The sequence below is a fragment of the Gymnogyps californianus genome, chromosome 28, assembly GCF_018139145.2.
Source record: "Gymnogyps californianus isolate 813 chromosome 28, ASM1813914v2, whole genome shotgun sequence".
Taxonomy (NCBI): domain Eukaryota; kingdom Metazoa; phylum Chordata; class Aves; order Accipitriformes; family Cathartidae; genus Gymnogyps; species Gymnogyps californianus.
Window position 1 is genome coordinate 2,045,692 of NC_059498.1, and position 22,608 is coordinate 2,068,299.

At 43.9% G+C, this 22,608-nt stretch overlaps 1 protein-coding gene across 1 annotated transcript; it reads right to left on the reverse strand.

Annotated features, from left to right (window-relative positions):
- Positions 1–9,605: 9,605 nt before the first annotated feature.
- On the reverse strand, positions 9,606–16,781 carry WNT9B (Wnt family member 9B). The gene is made up of 3 exons (XM_050911897.1): positions 16,691–16,781; positions 10,981–11,246; positions 9,606–10,082 (listed from the first exon to the last, which is right to left on the reverse strand). Exons 1-3 carry the CDS (start codon positions 16,764–16,766, stop codon positions 9,606–9,608), a joined length of 819 nt encoding a protein of 272 aa, XP_050767854.1. The 5' UTR covers positions 16,767–16,781.
- Positions 16,782–22,608: the final 5,827 nt, after the last annotated feature.

The following is a 22,608-nucleotide window of genomic DNA, read 5'->3' on the forward strand; positions in this document are numbered from 1 at the left end:
GCACAAAAAGAGGTTTTGCACAAGTGGTACAGGTCAGCAAAGGCTCTCTAGGTGGGTGTAGACAGGCTGATCTCCAGCCACAGGGTTGCTCCCATCACCCCTATGTGTTAGAGCAAATGCTGGCACTGAAGAAGCTAGAGCATCAAGTGGTATTTCAGTATCCAGGTTGATAATGTGAACAGTGGCAAAGCCATGCTAAGGACACACAGCTCACACTTTGCAGCTGTCACTGTAGGGGATGTTTGATTTGCACAATAGTTTCGATGCAATTGTGGATTAGAGGGAAAAATTGCTTGGTTGGGAATTGCCAGAGCTACCCAGTGATGGTAATACCTTGTGATTTGTGCTGTTTATTAATTGATTCCATTGAGCTGCTTGCTCCCCCAAAGCAATGGGACATTGACCATCCGTGATGCTACTTAGAGAAGCAATATCTGGCCTAGAAGACACTAATCTGTCAAGAAAAGGTATTTCCAGCATTTCCTGTATCTAAGATGTGACTTGCAAACTACCCTGTGCTTTTTGTGTCTGGGGCTCCCACTGCTCTCTTGCCTAGTGAGAGCTGTGACTTCAAAGAGCTTGCTGGAGGTCTCCACTGCCTGGGAGAGTGATGGCAGGGCTGGCTGGGAGCCGTCACAGCGTGTCTGCCCCAAACCCAGCACATCTCCCAAAAGAACAGGAGACCTGCCCGGCCCCAATGGTCCAGCTTTTCTCCATCCAGCAAGGCAAGGGATTTTCAGCATGGCCGCACAAATGAGCAGGCATCCTACTTGCCTCGTTTGCCAGAAGCTCTTTCCCATGACATTTTAATCCCACTGCGACAGTAACAAGCAGCACGAGGAGGTTTCATTGCACCCACCCAGCGCATGCACAACCCCTCCACTCTGTGTACGCTGAATAGGACTGAGAAAACAAATACCTCGCATCATGATTAGCCCAGAAACAGATGATCTCAGGAAAACTACATGCCTGCTAAGGGCTTGCCTGGCCCCTTGTGTGCCCAGGCTCTGTGCCGCCTGACACTGCCGGGGGAGGATGGCATATCTCACCATGTTCTGCCACCCAGTTCTCCACCAATGCTCCTTTCCTAGGACCATTTCCTCTCACAGCAAGATTTGAGGTTTCCATTTAGTCCCTGGCCCTGGACCTAACAGCCCTGCTGTTGGTGCCATGAAACAGCTGGTAGCCTGTAAGGATATGCTTAAGGCAACATACTGGGACAGATTCAGCCTGCAAATGACTTGAAACCCCACACAGGCAAAGCCTGCGTCTCCTCAGCATCTCTTCCTGATCTGTCTGAGGGCTGATTTCTTGTCTCCGTGCTGTGCTGCTGAGCATCCAAAAGAGCATGGTAGCCACTGCTGCTTCATAAGACAGCAGAGCCAAGCTGGGCAGGAACTCTTAACACACCTTGGCACAGTCTGCCCCAAAAATGCCCAGAGTCAGCACTCTTCATTCATGGAGGAGGTTAAGTAGATACCACTGCCTCACTGGGGCAGGGGAAGTATTAACTGGGGACAACTGGGGATGCAAAACAAGCCCCAAGAAAGGCTAAGACCAGCATCTCCCCAAGAAGCCACATGATGCTCATCAATGAAGAAGCTAAAGAGGCTGATACATGAGAGCTGTGTGGCTCTCCTCGAACTTCCAGGGACGATGGTTACCCCGCTTCAGTAGTGCTGTTTTGGGGAGAGAGGGGGACATTCCTGGGGACACCAGGCTGACCCAAGCCCTGAGCCATGCTGGTGCCTATGACAGACAGACATTCCTAGCATGAGGCCAGTGCTAGATCTGCTCCCCCTTGCCTCATCCAATCCCCAAGAAAATGCCACTGACCTCGTGAAGCCTGTTCATAGAGACCTATTGCTTGCTTTATCTTTCCTGGGAAGCAGATTTTGCATGGATTGCACTACTCCAGTTGACAAGCTAGGCAGACCTTAGGAGACAACTGGGACTGCCAGAAGAGTAGGTTAGGGCAGAGGGTTGGGAGAGGACCCATGAGTCTTGAATTATTTATCATCCCCAGTGCACTGGCATGCTTTACCCAGGAGAACCCAACTGCTCTGAATGGTATTTATGATGCACTTTCAGCTCGGTATGTGCCAAGCAGCTGGACAGCTCTGTGTGGACCTTTAGGGCTGGGCAACCTCAGGCTCCCTTCTAACAGGCCAGAATTGAAACTCAGAAGTTATGTGCAAGAGCAGAGGAGTGAGCTGGTGGGGGGGAAAGAGGGATGGAGCAACAAGATCCCAACCAGAAAGCAAACCACAGTGTGAAGTGGATCTGTTGTGGCCCACGATTGACAGCTCTGGGCCGTGCTGGGCCTGGGCAGTTGCACACATTGGCTATGGACTGTGCTGAGCCTTGGACGCAGCAGTTAGTTAACCACGCTTCCTGTAGGGCTTAGCTTGGCATGTGCATTAGACACAGCCTGTGGCCATGGCCCTTCCTCTGGCCTTGTGTGGTCAGTGTTGAGAGCCACAATGTGATGAGGTGTCACCATGCTGTGGTGGCCTGGTGCCAGACCAAGGTCTAGGGGAGCTATTTGGGATCACCTGGTAAACCCACTCTCAGCCATTGCTCAGGACTGCTGGAGCCGGCAGCTCCCATGTGCCCAAGATGAAGGGCAAGAAAAGCCACCACTCTGGTGTCATCACTGCAGCACAAGGCCAGCTCCACCATCCCTCCCTGCAAAAACTATGATCTTGTGTTCCTCTACAAGTCCACAGGCTTCCCTCAGACAACCACCCTTGTCTCCCCAGGGAGAGTCTGAGGAGCACAGGGCACCTTAGAGTCATGTCTTTGAGGCTGAGCAACTTTTGCACCAGTTGCATCAGCCCAGTTGCCAAGTTCCACAAATAGTTGTATCCAAACAGCTGACACAGAGGAACCAGCAGCAGAACAGAGCAACCAGGTACACAAGCATCCAGTTTGTTTTGCTGCTACAGGAAATATGCCACTGACATGTTCTTGATGAGATTTGGCTCACTAGTGTCACATCTCCTTAACACTAACATAGCTGAGCTCAGCCCACCTGGGCAACCCTTACTGGCGGGTGGGCAGAAACGGACATTTCTAGTTATCTTCTGGAGAGGGTGCAGGTAAAGGAGAGCAAAAGGAATAATGTCAATGTGCCAATGGAGGAATGGAGTTATTCAAAGCTATTTCCCAGGGATGTTCCTTGAAAGGCAGAAATGTACATTCTTAGAAAACAACTGGTATTTATTGACTGACAAGAACACCAGCAGTGCAGACACTAGTGCAATACTGGACAACACAGCCAGCTACACAAATATGCATGTTATAATCAAAAGAATTATATAAAAATTAGGACAAGGTACAAGCAGAACTGTAATGCAACTTAAAACCCATAGCACCATTTTTTTTCTAGAGGATATATAAGAAATATAAATAACATCCATACTTCTTATCACAAAAGTTGTACATCTTGAGGTAGACAAACGTTTTGTTTCTTTTAAAGCACAGCTTTTTTTTTTTCAAGTGACATTATATTGTCGCAAATTGGCCTTCCAGTCTTACACAAGGTGTCTGACGGTGTAGAAGTGGCTATTGCATGAGTGGGGTTTGTTACTCTGCTCATTAGTGTTTCTTGGCTTACATGGCCCTGTTCGTTGATCTAATAAAGCACCCCTCACCCCAGCATTGCACTGCCCTTCCATCACAGCAACAGTGCTGCATGGATCCCTGGTTAAGCCTCAAGGAATTACTGGTGTCTCCTCATTTTATGGGGCAGCCTCCAGATACGTGATTTCTTCCCAAGCAGGTTCAGCTCTTCACTGGGGGATGGTGGGGTCCATCCACGCCAGAACTTTATACACTTCAGTAAAACTTTTCTGATGGATTGTTACTTCCCTCCTGCAATAAGCATGCTGGATCCACTACTACCAAGCCCAGAACCACAACACACCAGGAGAGGCAATAAAAACTGGACTAAGAAGTACACACAGGGACAGGGACTAACCTGTGTCTGCAGAATAGCCCTCGTGTGGGTAGTGAGGATCCCAGCCATCTAGGAGTATTAGAGCTATCACTGTTCTCAGGTTACTTGGATCTTAGGGACAGAGGAAAGGATTCATCCTGAATCAAAAAACTACACAGGAAAGCATGTGCAGCTCAGATTGTTACCATCAATAGTCACATTGAGGTACATTTGCATTTGGGAAAGAATTTTTTTATAGCCAGGGCATAAGCTTTCACCTTTGCTGCTGAAAAGATTTCCGTATAAAGACTTAAGTGCGATCCCCTTATACCTCCAGCCTGTCATTCCAGTAACTTCTTTGCACATATAACCAAAGAGACAGCACCTCCACTGGATTCGTAAGGTGTGCAGCATAATTAAAAAGCTCACACACAGACCACATGGAGGCCCAGGTCTTCACATCCCATATCTCCAGGAGGTGGCGGAAGAGCTTTGCTCAAGATGACACTTGGTCTTGATTCTTGAAGAAAATACAATTCAAGCCTAAGAATACTGAATGCCAAACACCCAAGTTTTGCTCCCTGGTCACACAAAAACTCCCATTGCTGCTAGATGAAGTAAATCATGTTTCCGAATATCAACCCAATTTACCTCAAGTTTGGGTGATAAAACTGCCCTGGGCAAATGAATGGAAAAAAAAAAAAAGGAAAAACAAGCTATCTGACGCAAGCAAACTTTTTCACTCCCTTATCCAAAGCATCATTTCTAAAAGGCTTAGTATTGAAGGATACCAAAAGAGCGGTATCAACATTGCCTCAAACTCAAAATATGCTCAAGTCTTTTCCCCAGACCTCATATGGGGCATTTTAAGTTATTTATTTCCCATCAGTTTTCATCATTTGGTTTCCAGACTGAGAGAGGCTGTCTGTTCTGACTGGCAGGGGTTGAATAGAAAGCTTTTCAGCTGTGACAGGGAGGGGTTGAAATAGGCTTTGAGTCAACCTTGCAGAGCAAATCCAGAGGACATCAGACTTCCTTGTCCAGACTTGGCTTAACAGCTAACAACCAAAATTTATTTCAGCCAAATGCCAAACCTCCATATTCCACTGAGCCTAAACTCACCCCAAGGATACCAGAGAGTGAACCATCTCTTCCTCAGATCTTCTCCATATTCTCCATTTCTCAAGCAGCTCTGAGCCATGCAGAGCAAGGAGCTTCAGGCGCAAAAGTCCCCTTTGGTACATAAAAAACCAGTACTTAATTTTCCCTTGAAATATCTTTTTGTCCAGTTCTTATTCAACAACTCCTGTGTGGTGCCAGGACTTCCAGGCACAACCTCACCTTTCAATTTACTTTGTTTACGCTATTCTTTGACTTCAGTAAAGTTTTTGTGAGATCCCCATGGGACTGTGCTAACCCAACACTCAGGACAAAGGGCAGCTCCACCTCATAGCTGCTGGCAGCAAGACTGGACAAAAAGATGGTATGGCATAGACACTGCCAGTTTCAACCTATCACAGCTCAAACGGTAACACAGATCACTGCTAAAACCTCCATTGCCAGAGGTAATGCCTGCACATTTCACAGACGCCAGTGTTTTCAGTGGCAAGGGACTTGGTGACACCACCTCAAAAGCATGAATGTCAATATGACATGGGCTACACACACAAAAAACAAATCTTTTTTAAGTGCTGCAAAGCAGTATCTAATCCTGCTTTAAATGTGTCGACTTTGCCTGAAAGAGTGCCAAAGGACCAATTCAGTCCAAAATATCCACACCGAAGGGGCTTGATCAAGTTGTCTAAATAAAGATGTCTAATCCCCTTGCCACAAACCTGTCCTTCAGTTCCCACTGACATCAGTGTTTCAGCTGCAAAGGACACAAATAACCAAAGCTGCAAGTTCTACTAGTCTGACCATATTCCTCTCTGCCTAAATAATCATCTTACCATCCTTCTGGTCTTGTTTTTGAGTCTGTTGTGCAAAACACCTAACATGCCTCTGAAATGCATTCACCTACTGCTTGAAGCATTGCAGCATTTGGAGCCAGATAAAGGATATTATTAAAATGACACTTTTTGCTATGTGGAAGCCAGGCTTGCCTTTCGGATGGGAGAACCAGCCTACAGATTTGACATGCTCTTCACAGGAAAATGAAAGGTGTTAGTAACATGTATTTCCTTCCATGCTCACTGCAGAGCAAGACCAGGTCTTTGCAGAAGACTAAAAGACTTACCTACATGTCTGTTCTTGTGTGGTTTTCTCCTCTCCTTTTTTTACAGGAATAGTACAGAAGAGTGAGTCTGAGCAAGACAAAAAGCTTCACTTTGAAATGAGTGCACTCTGTAGGTACCTGGAGTGTACCCCAAGGGCCCTACGAAGATGCCGTGGTTTAACCCCAGTCAGCAACCCTGCAGCCAGGTCCGAGGAGGCTCCTGTTTAGCCTGTAGCCCAACAGCCACCTCAGCCAAGCTCCAACCTCTACACTGTTACTGGAGTCACTGGGAAGGGAAGAAAACAGATTTTCAGTTATGTGTGAGATGGATGGTAGATCCTCTCCAACAGGTCCAAGCTGGGTTTGGAGGGCAGGAGTACATCAGAGACCTGTTCCCAGTGTGCAGCCTGACAGTTCCTACTGCAAGAGTCAAATACAATGCTGCTCAGCAGGGTCACTTGCAGTTCAGTGAACACAAAGCCCTTAAGAGAAGACCTAACACTTAAAGTGACATAAACAGCCTGCTCTTTTAAGAAACGAGAGAGCAGATTCATAACCCCTCACTGGGATCCAGCTGTCAGCAGGTGACACTGACCCAGATAATATTACTAGGAGGTTACAGAAGTGTTTTTTCTTCTTCAAACAACTTCATGGCCAAGCTGGAGACAGAACTTACTAAGCCATTGAAAACCAGTTCTATCCTGAGTTCTTGCCTGCAGTGACCTTGTGCAAGTCCTGTTGCCTCATCTGCACAATGTGTGAATCCCAACCTGCAGTGATGTGTCTGCTGGAACCCCCTTAGTTCACTTCATCAACATTAGCCCAAAGAGGAAATAAAAAGAAATGAGACCATCAAGAACACTTTCCACCACCTAGAAGCATCCTAGCTGCCCTCAAATTATGACATTCGGGTATGGAGAATGGATTGTGCATGACCAGAAATTACTGGCCAGTGGACAACTGAGAAGTGTAGCTTTGACAAAACCAAGAGGACAGAGTGGTGTCTTCTCCACTTGCTTCCCAAAGAATGGGATCCAGCTGTGCTTCCCCCCTCCTTCTACTGAGTCCCAGTCCCTGTTTAAATGAGAATGCTCCATGCAAGGGCATGGGATCCCCAAATAACCCTCCTGTGATGTGGTATTCCCTTCCTCTCTGATGCTGGACAAGCCAGGAGGTCAGTGGGGCAGATGGCTTGGGATCAATAGTGTAGAGCAGAGCTGGTTCCTTTGTCACTTCACCCATGATGCCAATTTTAACTTATTGGGATGCTTTGTCATTGAGTGCTCAGCATTGAGACTCGTGGGAAGACTTCAACTCCAAAAAGATTAAAAGCAACATGTAAATAATGGTCTGCTCAATATTAAGTTCTTGGGTATTTAAGAGGTAAAAAAAACTAAGGCCAATTAACCCTATTTGCAGTATTATGTCTGTCATAAGCACTTTAATTCCATTTAAGCCAACGTGAGCGAGAAAAAGGATAAAAAGGAATAAGCCCATTAAAAGACCTGTAGCTAGCCAAAAGGAAGGTCTTAGTGGCCTCTAAACAGCCAGTTAATGGCTAGATCTGCTCTGAGACAGTTCTCTTCCATCCTTTTATGAAGCAGAAATCAAAAATAGTTGTAAAAAACCAAAAGGGCAACAAGGTCAAGATAAAGAGAGTGTGAGTACACACTCATCACTGCAAAGTAATTGTTCAAAGCACATGTAAATGAACGGATGAGCTGCCTGACTTCAGCAGATCCACACTCAAGAGCTGGAGCACACAGGTGAGATCTTATCGCTTGTTAGGAGAACTCGATCACATTGAAACCTTGCCCAATTCAGCCTATGGATCAGTCCATCTAGACAACCCAAACCAGCATCTTCATCCATTGCATTGCCAATGAATTTTGATCTGCACTTAAGGATTTAAGTATTCTTTTCGGCACCAGCCCATCTCCACACAGGCATCCTTCTTGCTGTTTTATAGCCATTACCAAGACTGAGTAAATACAGCAGCTTTGTTATCATCTCAGGGACTCTCCAGAGCTGCTCACAGTACAAACGCTCTAACTGCTGCTGCAGGATTAACCAGGAAAAGCCCTGGAGCAGGCAAATACACTGCCAAGCACTGTAATACAGCTCAACACCCAGACAGGTTGTGCTACACACAGCCATGTGTACCTCGTGGCCAGGTCAGGGAATGCCTCACTGCCATTCCCAAAACTGCTCTCTAAAACACAGCTAAAGAAACAAAACAGGCTGTTTCTGTTGTGTTCAACTTAAAGTTAACTAGAAAAACATGACTCAAAGTCAGGGGATCACAACTCTGTAATAGACCGTGCTCTTTCCCCCAGGTTACCTTCTCTCATGCCAGATGCCTGCATTGTCTAGACATATCTAACTTCTCAGTGCAGAGATTGTCATTCATGACTTGCAAATTTTTAAGATGCCCCAGTTCCTGTGGTTCCTAATTCCCTTTCAGAAATTTTACCTGTCATTAGCACAGGGCAGAACTGTGGGATGTGATGCACCTCAGGCACCAGGGCAAAAAGTGGTACACATAAGACAAAAAGGCAATTGATAGTTTGATTGGGGGGGGGGGAAGAGATGCATAATTGGCACCATCACCCTGGATCCACCACCATAAAATAATACCCTGCGAGGCAGCATGCTGCAGAGGGGTAAATTCACAGACCTCAGCTGAGTTCCTATGATACAAATACTGTAACAAAGGCAATTCCAGGTCTCCTGTGTACAGCAAGGTTAAAACGTGGTTAAAATGCACTTGGAGTCTAACGTCCAAATTATAGACCTGGGAGATGATGGACATGAGCTCCATTTGTTTGTAAACTGGTATTTCTGAGGCACAATTCTTGTATCAAGATGAGACTACTCAACAGTGTGTCTTTGAGTTCAAAGCAGAAAGGATCCAACCAGCTCCCAAAGAACAGCACTGAAAATCCCCTGCTGCCAGAGTCATTTTGCCTTGGTGCAGGAACACGGCTCTTCCTGCTACATCAGGATCCAGTCTCTGGTTAGTTGCCTCTCTGGTCCCTTAATTCTCTTCTCTCCAGGAACCAGGGCGCAAGCCCTCAGTATTTCAGTGTCACCACCCCAACGCATTTACATAAGTGCCAGTGAGGGATGGAGGAGGGGGATATTCCTGCAGACAAGAGTACAAGTTTTAGCTCAAGAGAGGTATTTTTGACTGCTTCAGTGTTTCTGCTGTCCCCACATTATCCCCACTCTCTGTCTCTCCTTCCTGATCTGATACCTGACAAAACCTCTGGTTTTCGCCCCTCATACAGGGGCTCTCCCCAGATCGGAGGATCTCAACATTGAGATAATAAGAGCACTGGACATTTTTGGTGCTCGCCTTTGCCCTCGTTCCACAGCAGAGAATCATGTCTCTCTCTCCCTACTGCTTCCTTGTACTCTAGGACTTGTCTTGACCCTCTAGCACTGTCTTTACTGCTTGCAGCTGTAGACCACCTCTTCCTGCATGCACTGTTGGCACTCAACATAGCAACACCACTGCACTTGACAGTGGCAAGAGAAGGTAACCAGCCGGCTCTGGGTGTTATAGCCTCGTCCACAGCACATGCTGTCACAGTTGCCTTCCCGAGAGCAGGTCCTCCCAGCAGTTCCCAGGGAGTATTTGCTGGGACGACAGAAACTGGGGGAGTCTTCCACATACACCAGGTCAGTAGAGCGGGGTGAAGCGGGGTGCTTGGGGGAATGGCTGTGTCTCTGTGGGCCAGCCAGCTCTGAGTGTCCCACAGCATCATTGGTGGTGCTGAACACCTTGATGGCATCATCGTAGCGCAGCTTCAGCAGTCGTCCAATCTCATGGAAAGGTGAAAGCTGCTTCCAGCATGTCCGGACAGCACATGAGCCAGAGACACCATGGCACTTGCATGTGGTTTTGAGACCGTTTTTCACAGCCTGATGAGGAAGAGAAGTGGTAGTCATTATCTGCCAGGACCATGAGCCTAGTTCTGGATAGAGGCAACACCTCAGATTGCAGACAGCCTGGAATTACTTCCGTTTTATTGGTATTATTCCTATTTTATGGAGGAAAAACTAAAAAAAAAAAACAAAACAGAGGAATGGCTACAGAGTTGACTGGTGAGCCAGAGAGTAGAAAGCCTGAATGAGGACAAATGGCTGAATACTGAATAAATTCTTACTAAGTCTATTTGGAATAGCAGGAGTAGTCAACCATAAAACTGAGTATGTCCAGCATGGTGAATTCCCTTTGGTATATTCAAATGAAGACAGTGCTTTAATCGAACAAGTAATTGGACTCAGTAAATGGAAAACAATGATAAGTCAGTAGCCTGTGACATAGAGGCCAAAATGCTTGATCTAATGGTTTCCCTGACCCAAACTTGTGACATGACTAGTTCCATAGCAAATCACCAGCAGACTCATTACTGATCTCAAGAGCGTCAACCCTGAATCTACTTCACACATCCCACCAGCTCTGAGGCTCTAGCTGTTCTCAAAACTCCCTGTCGCCGTGGCATAACCCATGGAGTAATTCAGCCATTGAGTTTTACAGCTGTTATCGTGCTGCGTATTGCTGTCACTCAGCCCCTGATACCACTAGAGGATACAGGAGGCTACTCTGCCACTCAACATGCAACTCCTCACACCATAGTTCAGGAGACTTTCCAGGGAGCTCTCAGTACCATAAGGTCCATGACACACAGGTAAACAGGTCTGGTTTGTGAGTAGGGGCAGTGAATACCCCTCTCACAAACAACCTTGGCTGAGGATGGGTTAGAAGACTTGCACTGAATCCTAACTTCACTCTAGGCCTGCTAGTGTAGCTTCTCACCTTGATGCCAACATTGGTGTTGTGGATGTCCACCTTGGCCCGCAGGTCTTTGCCAATCCTCTTCTGACCCAAGAATTTCTTCAGGAACTTGGTGCTGTATTTGAGGTTGTCTCCACAAACGCCCCATTGCCAGGCCTTGCGGTTCTCCAGGTCTGGGGAGTCATCACAGGTGCAGCGCTCCATGCGCCCAGCACTACATGCTCTGGCCAAGGAGTGGGTGAGAGCTGCAGAGGACACTGCATAGAGGAAGGCAGTTTCCTTAAAACCTGCACAGGAGAAGGATTAGGAGAGAGTAGGAGCAGGAAAGGCAAAATAAGGTGTTCATCCACCTCACTGGTTCTCCTGACTGTCCATGAACTAAAATCAAGCACAATACTTAGAAATACAAAGAGACAAAACTCTTCCATTACCTGCACACCATTCCTAGCACAGAAACTCAACATCATGTTTGAAGTAACTGGTGTAGTAACACCCCAGTCTCACCTGGTGGCTGTGACTGATTCAATATGGAGACAGGAGACCACTCATGAATCAAGAGATGGGTGGCAACAGCCAAACTGTCCTGGGAAAATATTCAACTGCAAAAAGCAACAGTCATGAAACTCCATTTGTCCTCATCCTCACCACAGAGCTGATACGTGTGAATAGAGACCGTCATTGAAATCATGTTGTGGCTTAAAATCAGGAAACATTCAGTAGAGACTGAAAAAATATTTTAAAAATCTGACCTGTTATTTTAAAATGTTTTTAGTTGGGACTGTGTTGGCACAGTAGTAGTATTTCATATTGAAAGATCACATGTAGCTTGACTGGGAAAGGTTCCATGTTGAAGGACATCTTGGGCAAGAAGGACAACTCTCCCGCACATGAGTGGGTTTTCTGGCTTCCCTGTAAATTATCTACTCCCAGTGACTGTGGTGATGCTTTCTGAAGTGATTCTCCTTCCTAAAGCAGGCTTCCCAGCTTGGCTACGTTTGCCCTGAGGTATGTGAGCATGACACACCATGACATTTTAACCAGGAAAGAAAGTACAGTGCCTGAATACAAATTCAGTCTGAAGACATGAGATCAAATAGGAATGGATATGTTGATACAACACCCATGAGCTCCACAGAAGTTCCAGAAAACTCTGATTGACACAAACCTGACCTAAACCCCAAAATATTTTCTTTTGATTACTTACCTCCTCTTCTATTTAATCCAGGGGAAAATCTTATTATTTCCTCCAGAGTTCATTTGCAGAAAACAAAACTATTAATGGGAAATTGCTTAACAAGTCCACAATTTAGGAAGTAGTGCAAGGAAGAGAAAGACAGGTGACTGATCAATAGCTCAGAGTGCAGGAATGCATAAGCTTAATAGGCCAAATAGAAAAATTTTTGTTTATTAAAAAAAGCACTTGTACATTGCATGGAAGAAAACACATTGAAGCAAACAAATATTCCACATTGGAAAATTCCAAATTTCCTTCCACATCAGAAGGAAACAAATCTGTTTCCCCAAAAAATGGAAGAGAGAGAGAGAACCACAGAGACCTGATCTAGTCTTGCAGTTAGCCCTGCTTTGAGCAGAGGTTGGAAGACACCTCTAGAATTCATCCAGTCCAACCTCAAATCTTTCCTTCGTTCTGTTCCCTCAAAGAATTCCCATCCGGCTGTAATAATAGATCAGATCACTGACTGCTGACATCTGAGTGAGGTCACCATAAATCTGACCAGAGAACAGGACAAAGAGTTCTTATGATAGCTATCAGTAAGAAGAATGAAAAATTGACTAATTATTAACATAATGGAGAGGCTGTGTTAGCAACTTCAATGCAGACTTCATAGGAGCTCTTTGGAATTCCAGAATTTTAGATGAAAGATCTAGCAACAGTATGGATATGGATCAGAGAGTCAAGAAAATGTGGAGGAGGTCAAGGAGATCAATCAACAAACTGCTTCCTACCTCACCATTTTAGTTGCTGTATCACTGGGACAAGTAACTTGCAACTAAGCTCTCTGGTTGATGATGCTTTATAAAATCTCTCAGGGTACTGGAAGAATAATGAAAAAATGTCACCAAATCCATTAAAAGTTTTGGAAAAGCTGGTATGGGACACAGTCAATACAGATTATGGATAGCAACATGATGCTCACACATTTTCAAACAGTGGCTAACCCAAAAGAAGGAGCTAAGAGAGGATAAGATATATTTGAGATCCTAAATCTGAAAAATAATTCCAGAAGCTAATCTCCAAATGCTTACCAGATTCCCAATATCCTATCTGATATACTGATACCAGAAGAGAGGAGAGCATTTTAGAAACACATTCCCATACCATATAAAGCTAGCAGTACCAGTCAGCTCCACATACCCTGCTAAATCTGACTTTGTGGAATACCACACTGCTTCTGCTATTTCTGACCAGTGATGGTTTGGTTTCTTCTGTGGCACTCCACGTAAGTGCTGGCCAGATTTCAACCCACTTGAAATCAGAGACCATTGCTTGTGGTCAGGCCACTGCAGACAGCAGTAACTGAAGATAACGAGCATACTTTCAAATCGTCTCCTTCCTCTCCCCCCCTCCCACCTCCTTTTATGGTAAAGGTTCAATGTCACCAGGCTGCCAAAGGCTTGTCTGAAAAGTCTAAGATGATTCCTTCTACTTTGTCATAAGGGATTGATCACCATTTAGTTGTTTAATTCACAAAGCACATGAGTAAAGGAAAAACTGAATGGTCCTTAAGCCCTTGTGGAATAACAATGAGCAACAGAGCAGCTGTTGAAGCTGGATTTTCAGTAGGACATAGCACAAATGAGCAGCAATCAGCTCCAACAAGCATGATTTGAGAAGATCTAAGCAGAGGTTTCTCCATGTGTCCTGGGTATCTATCCTCCCACTATGTCAATGGAGCTCTTGTTACTAAAGCCAGGGGAGCCTCGAGCCGATGCTCAGGCTGTCAGGGTCGGTTTTAGGGATGAGTCACTCTCCTGACCCCATTGACCGTGTTGCTAGTGACTAAAGGAAATCTTAAACACTCAGTGCAACGGGGAACATCTAAATGCAGATGTCTTTGCTGGGCAGTTTGGTTGCAAACATCCAGCACATCTTGAATTTCAAGATGTTGAAGCAAGCCAGCTCTCCCTGGTAGGACCTTGCACATGTCCAAGTCTTCCCCTGAGCTCTCTGGAATTATTTCTTAGCTCAGCAGCCTATAAATACAGAAAGACGTTTGCTGCAATGGCAAGACACTGTTCTGTGGTGTGGTGTGCTCTAGACCACAAGGAAAACTATAATAGGAGGAGTTTAGCCATGTGGTGATTCTGCCAAAGGAAAGATGCTCAAGGTCAAAGATTTTTCAATGCTACAATAAAGATAGTGTGAGCATTTCAGAGCAAGTGGAAGAGACATCTCCCTGGGAAAACAAAACAAAACAAAACAAAACAAAAAAAAAACCAAACACACACAAACAAACAAACAAGAGCAGACCAGAAAGCTACAGAATTGTAGAACAATTTAGGATGGAAGGACTTCTCAAGGTCTTTAGTACAACCTCCTGCTCAAAGCAGGGCTAACTCCAATGCCAGATGAAGTTACTCAGGGCTTTGTCCAACTGAGTTCTCAAAATCTCCAGTGATGGAAATTCTACATCTCTGAGCCACCACTCCTGTGCTGTACCATTCCTAGATTCCTCATGACACCAATGAAACCACTGCTTGAAGGTCAAAGAATCTAACCAAAGAAATTGTATCCAGAGGAGTGTCAGTGTAAAACAACAAATTGTGCAGACTGTGAAAATAAATCGGGCATTTCAAAAACCAGAAAGCTCTTGGCATTTTTTTTTTTACTTACTAAAAATATCTAAATAGAGGAAAAAAGATGGTGGTGTCTCTAGAAGCAGGAAAAGCATTGGTGATCCGAATTAGTCATAGCAGTTTTTCAGTTGTGACTGCAAATTAAGTGTGGCTTTTCACCTATTACAAAATTGAACCATCTCAGTGGGACATGATATGTTTCCCCTCTTGCACGCATAAGACCATCAAAGACTGTTAAAAAGTGTGTGTTTTTCTTTATGGTTTCTCTAGGACCATGGCGATATCAAATGATTTAATCATTTCTAAAACTCTTCATCACTATTTGGATGAAAGGAGCATAGTCCATAGTCTGACCAACAATTTCCAAGGCAGCAACAAAACAGCAGTAGGAATATGTGAGAAACAGATCAAAACTGGCAGCTAAAAGTGTTCATGATCTTTGTGAAAGAAACTAACCTGTTTGCAAGTTAAAGGAAAATGAGAACTAATAATTTCTTCCAGCCAACTGTCCTCTCATATAGGAGATGTATATAGCATACTTTTCTGTATTAAATCATCATTTCATCCTTAAGATTGTGTAATAAAAGTTTTCAAACACTTAACCTCATCTGCCAAAACAGGTTTTAAATTACAGGTGATATTTTATTTTGTCAGTCAGGAGTCCATGGAAATGTTGAGGCATGCCACCGTGAGATAATTAAATGTTTTCCAGCTATTTGAAGATGAGGATTATTCAATTGTCATTTTCAAGTTCTTTGAGGTTGATGAAGGTACAGATGTCAGAAAGTCACTCAAAATGATCACAAACAGCTTCTTCCACAGTGTGCTAAAAAATTCAGAATAGAGCCTTGCAATGAAGTAAATCTGATCTTGTATGTGCTGGTTTACTAAAATACTAACTTAATATTTACTTTAATAAAATTTTATAATTGTAAACGGAAATGTTAAAAAGTTTCAATCCCAATGCAAATTAAAATTAACATTTTAATTTCATCAAAGTTAATATTGGCTTATTCAGGCCCCTTTTTTTAAAACATTAAGTTACTAAACATTATCAAAGGACTGAAACTCAATAATACTGAAGACTGAAACTTAATAAATGCTACTAAATGTTATTGAAGGGCTGAAACTCAGTAACAGGCGGTCAGGCATAGTTCGGATGAGGACAGGTTTAGCAAAGTGTATATGTGTGCTCTGGGAACTTTTATTAAGAAATAGTTTCAGGGTCCGTCTTCGTTCTATTTTTCTCAAGTTCTTATAATTTGAAGGATTTATTATGCTCACCCCTACCTCAAATACAGAACTTACATGACATTTTCTTCCTCTAAAGCATTTTTGTGAAACAGAAGCCAGTGGCTCTTCTGTCCACTCTGTCTGAACTTCTGCAGAAACTCCAAACATATGTGAAAGACTCTTAGGAGATATTTGTCAACATGCACTGAAATGCCTTAATGTTGATAAATAGCTTTTTCAAACAGTAAATTAGGATTAAATTCTGTATCTGAGAACAACAGAGATTTACATACGAAAATATCCAAAGAGCTAAGAAGAGTCTTTTCTTAAAATGTCCCTTGACACAAAGCACTAACTCCTATTTTTCACAATATCATCCCTGATTGCCAGCCAAGTAAGATGGTCAGTCTAGGAAACTCTGGTCTCGGACAAAAATTCACAAGCCAAGGGTATGAACTTCCTTCTACTTTTCAATCTGTGACAAACTGCACAGGAAAGATGAGGGTAAGGCATATTTTGTGCCAAAAGGGCCCAAATTGTACAGCTCCCATTCCTAGGCAAAACAGATCATCTCTGCACTCCCTGGTTACTGCCCCACTTTGCTTAATTTGAGACGCATATTCCAGGGGCTACAGCACCAGGTGGGATTTTATGCTGCAAACAAAAGGCGACCTTGTACCTCGCTTCAGCAGGCTGGTCCGTCCCTCCAGACTGCAGTTCCAGCGCTCACTGCGAAACTGGTACTGGCACTCCATGATCCCAAGACGGATGGCATCCCGCAAGGTCTCTGCCAAGCCAGGCTCCCTCCGGCACAGCCTCTTCTGCTTGCGGGACAGCTTCAGCAAGTCACACTGCTTCACGTGGACCTTCCCCTGGGCAGAGCTTGTGGAGGGTCCCAGGGATGGGAAGTGGGTCAGAGCTTCTTTCCCAGTCAAGCTGAAAGGAAGCGGAAAAAGCAGTGAGTTGTGGAAGACGGCAGTCATCGAAGAGAAAAGGTGATCACAGGGAAGGATATTCAGAAAGCTGCTGGTCAGGGTACTTTACCAGCTCAGAAGATTAATCAATACAGATTGATTAGATCTAGTATCCCATCTCCACCACACACCATTAGCAGACTAATGCTGTGGGAGAAAGAAGAAACGCATGTGTGTTGTCATCAGCAACCTCAGGTGGGAAGTTTTCTTGACTCCACGAAGAGGACGTGTTTACACCCTTGCAGTTTTGTTTCCTTCACAGTACATGCACCGTCACATACAGAGATTTGTTTTACTCAATGGTGCTGCAGGTCACTGTATGTCACGGCTCTGTGCTAACTCCATAGAGCATTAACCATGTCCTTCCAGGGTTTTGTGTGCACTGCTACCATGCCACTAGAGATAGTGAGGAAAGACCAATAGGGAGACATTATCAATGACTACCTTTCTAGAGAAAGCACGACTTTGGCTGGAAAATATTTTCTTGCTGAAAAAATAAAGGAAAGGTCAACTAAAAATGTATTGCCAAATGCAACAGCAATGCACTTATATGTGTTTATATGTAATTCAGCTGAAAAACATCACAAACTTTTGAGACAAATGGTTTCACTTTTCATGGCAAGACAATATTTTTCTTGAAAATTTATCTCCCTTAATATCTTTAGGATACTTGAAAACACAGAGAAATTATTTTACTTTGATGCCAGATTTGAGGGCTGCAAACAAACTGGGAACAGTCATGCATTTGCACAACACTGATCAGGAGTGCCTCTCCTGATTACCAAACAGGTAAGAATCACAGAATGCCTCAACCCCCCACCCTGAAAAATACCAAAACCAGACAGATAAATGGAAATGTCCTAGAACCCTTACTTTTGGACACATCTCAGCCCCAACATTAACATTTGCAGACTACACACCTCCCCTCACCCAAACCCCATTGTTTTCTTTGCAAGTCCACAGGTAGTTCAACATGGACAAACAGATGAGCCAGTTGGTTCTTGTTCTTCTCCCCAACTCGGGCAAACTGGGTTATGCTGCTCCACGAAGTGAGTGTGGGAGTCAGACAAGCAAAGCTGGATAGGGAGGGATGCAATCAGGAGCAATCTCTGAAGCATGTCTACAAAGACTATCTGGCTGCTGGCACCCCCACCAGCGGTGCAGTGACTCTCCATCATCTTCCCTGCACAGTTCAGTGCTTGAGCAAACCAAGCCAGATGGAGATGGACATTAGTTAGTAAGCTGGTACAATGCCAAACAAGCAATTTCCCACAGCAGTGTAGGAAGTGAGATTCTTCACCTCTGCACCATTATTGGGTTCCTTGTAAAAGCGTGGCTCTTTCGCAGCTAAATTATCTGACCAGGTCTGACTGGTCATGTTTCCAGGTGTATGCTTCAGCACAGCAAATGCCAGTCTGTGCTGGCAGAGAGCAGAGAGGAAAGTCTGTGCCAGTGAACATGACAAGTGTCCATGTTGTCGACCACACTCCAGTTCACAAGTAAAGAATTTTAACTGATGGAGATGACCAAAATGAATGGCTCCACAGAAGACAGACATTTCTACCACTCCACTGTTTAAGTAAGACCATACTCTTATCAGGGATATAACCTTCATTATGGAGGAAGCAAGCCAAGCACTGCAGCTGCGATTTTAGTCCTCCACATATTTTATAGACATCTATTTCTAAGCTAGATGTCTAGATCTCTCTGTAGTCAATCCAGTCTATCCAGGCATGGGAGTTATAGCACAACTCAGCTGACCTAACTCCACAGCACTTCTGCATTCGTTCTCACAGTAGCCTACAACCTCCAGATGTACTCACATGTCCGTAATTAGGAACAAGTGTGATTAACTAACACATGGAAATCATCTAGAGACCTGCAAGCTAACCAAGAACCAAGGAATCATTGTGAATCACACAGCGAGTATTAAACTTTAGAAACCAAGTGGGTGGGAAGAATCTCTTAATCCTATTGTCACTGCTGAACTGGGCGACAGAAACACGAGATGTTCCAGTGAGAGCCAAGAAATAAACAGGCAATACTGGAAACAGAGACAGATATTTGGGGCCAGGTTCAGCCCAAGAAACTGGAATTAACACAGCTTGATAAGCTTCAAAGAGCAATTCAGACTGCACAGTTCAAAGTCCTGTCTGGCACCAAACACCGCACAGAGAGGGCAGCAACAGCTGGTGCACAGGGGACATGGCAGTCCTGAGTTGGAGGAACTGTGGTGAGGGACAGAAGATTGACCCAAGTGAGTGAGACCAACATATGATGAGCAAGCTTGACTGCTTTGCCTGACTCACTGTGGTGCTTAAAATCTGATACACGTGTTCATTGGAGTTATATTTCCCTGGGTGCATAAGCACATGCTCTGCACAAGCTGTGAAGCTCAAGAAGATCAAGATATGCCAACTCCAGCATGGGCAGGGAGAGGCTCAGATGTCAAGAAAAGTCTGACTTCTTAGGAATGTTCAGACTGTACCTAACTCACTGGGACAATGCTGGGTTCAGGAAGAGGTGTTGCTATTACGTCAGTTGGGGGAATAACAACACTCACCCAGAAAGTCAGAGACCTGGACTTTGCTTGGTAGTGGGATTCCAGCACTCACATCCCAGGAAAGTGCACTTGTCAACAAGTTAATGTGAGATGTGGTTATTCTCCATTTGCCATGCAGTATCTGTGCTCCCATGCAGCAAAGTTTCCCAAGTTCACGGCACAGAGAGAAGAAAAAAGAAAAAGAGAACTGACACTGGAAAGAAGAATTTAAGAGCCTCATATAACAACACTGAAATTGCTCACTGCTTGAAAGCCACATATGCAATTTTACTAAACTCCTGTATACCAAGCTACTGATTGTCCACATACCAGCAGAACTACCACCCATGCCAAGCATTCTAACTCCCAAAAATCCCTTCTCAGAACAAAAAGAGCTCCCCTCCTGCCAGTCTCCATCCTCATTTTAGTGTCCTCCATCCCAGCTAAACCAGCATTCATCTCTTGTCAGATATTTTTGAGACAGCAGTAGCAGCTTCATTGACTATTTAGACATCTCCTTCCTACAAAAGATGTGATCAGCTCTCAGCCCTTCCTTTTCACAGGGGCTTCAGAAGCAGCAGGAGCTCTAGTGTAGAGGCTTGGTGGCTCTATTTCCAAAGGAGTCCAATAGTATGACCTCAACTGGGAATAAAACAGAGAATTGCAATGATAACGGCTCACTTTTTGTTCTTGTCATTGTACATGCTCATCCCAAGGGGCTAGGATATTGGCCTAAAATCCATGAATCCCTTCTTGTGGGGAAAAAATATAGTAGACTGTGCTTTAGTCTATTGGTAAACAGCAAAGCAAGACCCATAGGATGAAAGCTAAAGTCAGAAATTCAGACCTTAAGCAGACACAATTTAACTCAGGGCTATTGAGCTCCCCCCAGGTTCGTCAGGGGCTTTGATGAATCTCCTCAAGTAGCAACTGTAAAGTCAAGACTGTGTGCTCTTCTGTAGCTCACTGAATGTCAAAGTATTCACATCAGAGTGCTGACTCAGGAAGGAAAATGTGGTGCAAAAGATATTGCTTAAAACTGCATGAGTTTAAAAGGGAGAAAAGGTGGTGAATGGATCTTCAAATTTTTATAAGAGATGTGATGATCTAATAGCGCAGGAGAGAGCTGTACCAGGCAAGTTGTTAGAAACTCTAAGAATAGAGTAGAATTAGTGGGCAAAGGTTAAATACAGAACAGTGGAGAAGGGTCAACACAGCTTCTGTAGAAAGTAGTCATGCCTCATAGAGTCATTGAACAGAAGGACCAAGGATAAGCCGGATGCTACAATCTACTTGGACTTGTAAAGTTGACAGATTTCCAAAACAGCTTGCATATGAAGACAAATAGATAGACTGGATATCTTCCACAATTTCCACTAGGAGAAAAAGGAATACTAGGAGAACATAGGGTTGTAAAATCATGACTGACCTGCAAGTGAGTAAAGAAAGATTATTCCTACCTCTAATATACAAGAATCAGGGGGGAATTATATTAGCTTATTAATTGATAGACAAAAAAATAAATGAAATGGGGTACAGAGGCTGTAGTTAAACTTGCAGCCCTTCTTAATGCAGGACACTAGGGATGCTAAAGTACACTTGCATTCATACAAAACCATGGAAGAAAAATTCATGAGGGACCATTAAACACAAAGATACTTTGACACAGGAAATTCTTGAGGTGTAGATTGCCAGAAGTTGGAGAGTATTCTGAGAGAGCATCACTGTCTGCTGTCCTATTCCTTTTTATGCTTTTGCCTTCACGTTTATTACCCAGTGTTTAAACCGGGTTGTGAAGCTACATGAACCTTTGGTCTGACCCAGGACAGCTGTTCCTACAATCTTGGACACGGATTATCTCAAGGATGTCCTATGGCCCGCCAGTGGCCAATGAGATTTGGGAGAAGGTGGTATTGCAATTCTCCAGACCTGAAGGATGTTGGATGTTAATATTTGTGGAAAACTCAAATAGGGTAATGATAGGCACCATAAAAACAACCTTTGAAGAATTTGATTCCATTTTCAGAGCAATCTCAATAGTGCACAGCAAATACAGCCTGGGACCACACACAGAGCAAAGATACCAAGTCTAATTCATCTTTTACACTATGCAAAGCAAAAGCTTCATGGGAAAAACACTTTCTAAAATTGGATCCAGTAATACTTTAAATTCTGACAGAGGTAATACAGCATCCTACACAAATAGCTGGTTGCACAAGCAAACTTACTTAATACTTTTTTTTTTTTTGTGAATTTCTAAAGTTGCAACACACAAAGTAACTTGGTTTTCCTCTAGAAATGGAGGATGGAAATAACCAGATGAAAATAATGCATTGAGGAGTAAACAAAATAAGCAGTAAATTGGTTAATCTAAGACATGTGACTAAAGCTACCTGGAATATACCTTTCTGTGAAAGTCTCCCTCATGCAAACTATCACACTCATTACCTAAGACATGTGAATGTCAGCATGAAAAAATTATACCGCTGTGCTTGGAGGCTCCTACAGGGATCACGATTTATTGCATGAGATCAGTGCACAGACACAACTCTCAAAACTAGTGTCTCACATAACTTTCAATTTAGATAAGTAGCCAGAGAAATCAAAGGAGTTGCCCAAGGTCATGCAGTTGACCAGTGGCACAGCTGGGAGCAGAAGCCACTCTCAGAGTCATAACAGACACAGCTAACATCATTACCCATATGAGTAGAGGCTTGCAGGCTCTGACTATAACTGTGTTTTATTAGGGTAAAACTAACATAGGATCAGATCAAGATCACAGTACAAGAACATTCTTACAAGATTAAATATAAAATATGCAGATATTTGCAGTTAGGCAAACTGCACATCATTTTTATATGATTTAGAGTTTATTATCTACAGATCATACGGCAAAAAAAGTGAACTCTTTGAATTAATGCACACCTGCTAGCAATCTGAAAGAACAATAAGGATCTCAAACTTTTATTTCTCTCTACTTTTCTGTCTAAGCACTTTACTAAATTCATCTATTTCCTTTAATCTCCTTCCAGCCACATTCCAGCTGCTTAAGAGACTTTTAATGAGAGCCTGTTCCTGTGC

Excerpts from the sequence above, each read along its gene's own strand:
- WNT9B (XM_050911897.1), bottom strand. The coding sequence starts at position 16,766 with ATGGAGTGCCAGTACCAGTTTCGCAGTGAGCGCTGGAACTGCAGTCTG. Across the intron at positions 11,247-16,690 it reads GACCAGCCTGCTGAAGCGAG|GTTTTAAGGAAACTGCCTTC; the intron begins GTACAAGGTCGC and ends TCTCCTGTGCAG. Across the intron at positions 10,083-10,980 it reads ACACCAATGTTGGCATCAAG|GCTGTGAAAAACGGTCTCAA; the intron begins GTGAGAAGCTAC and ends CTTCCTCATCAG.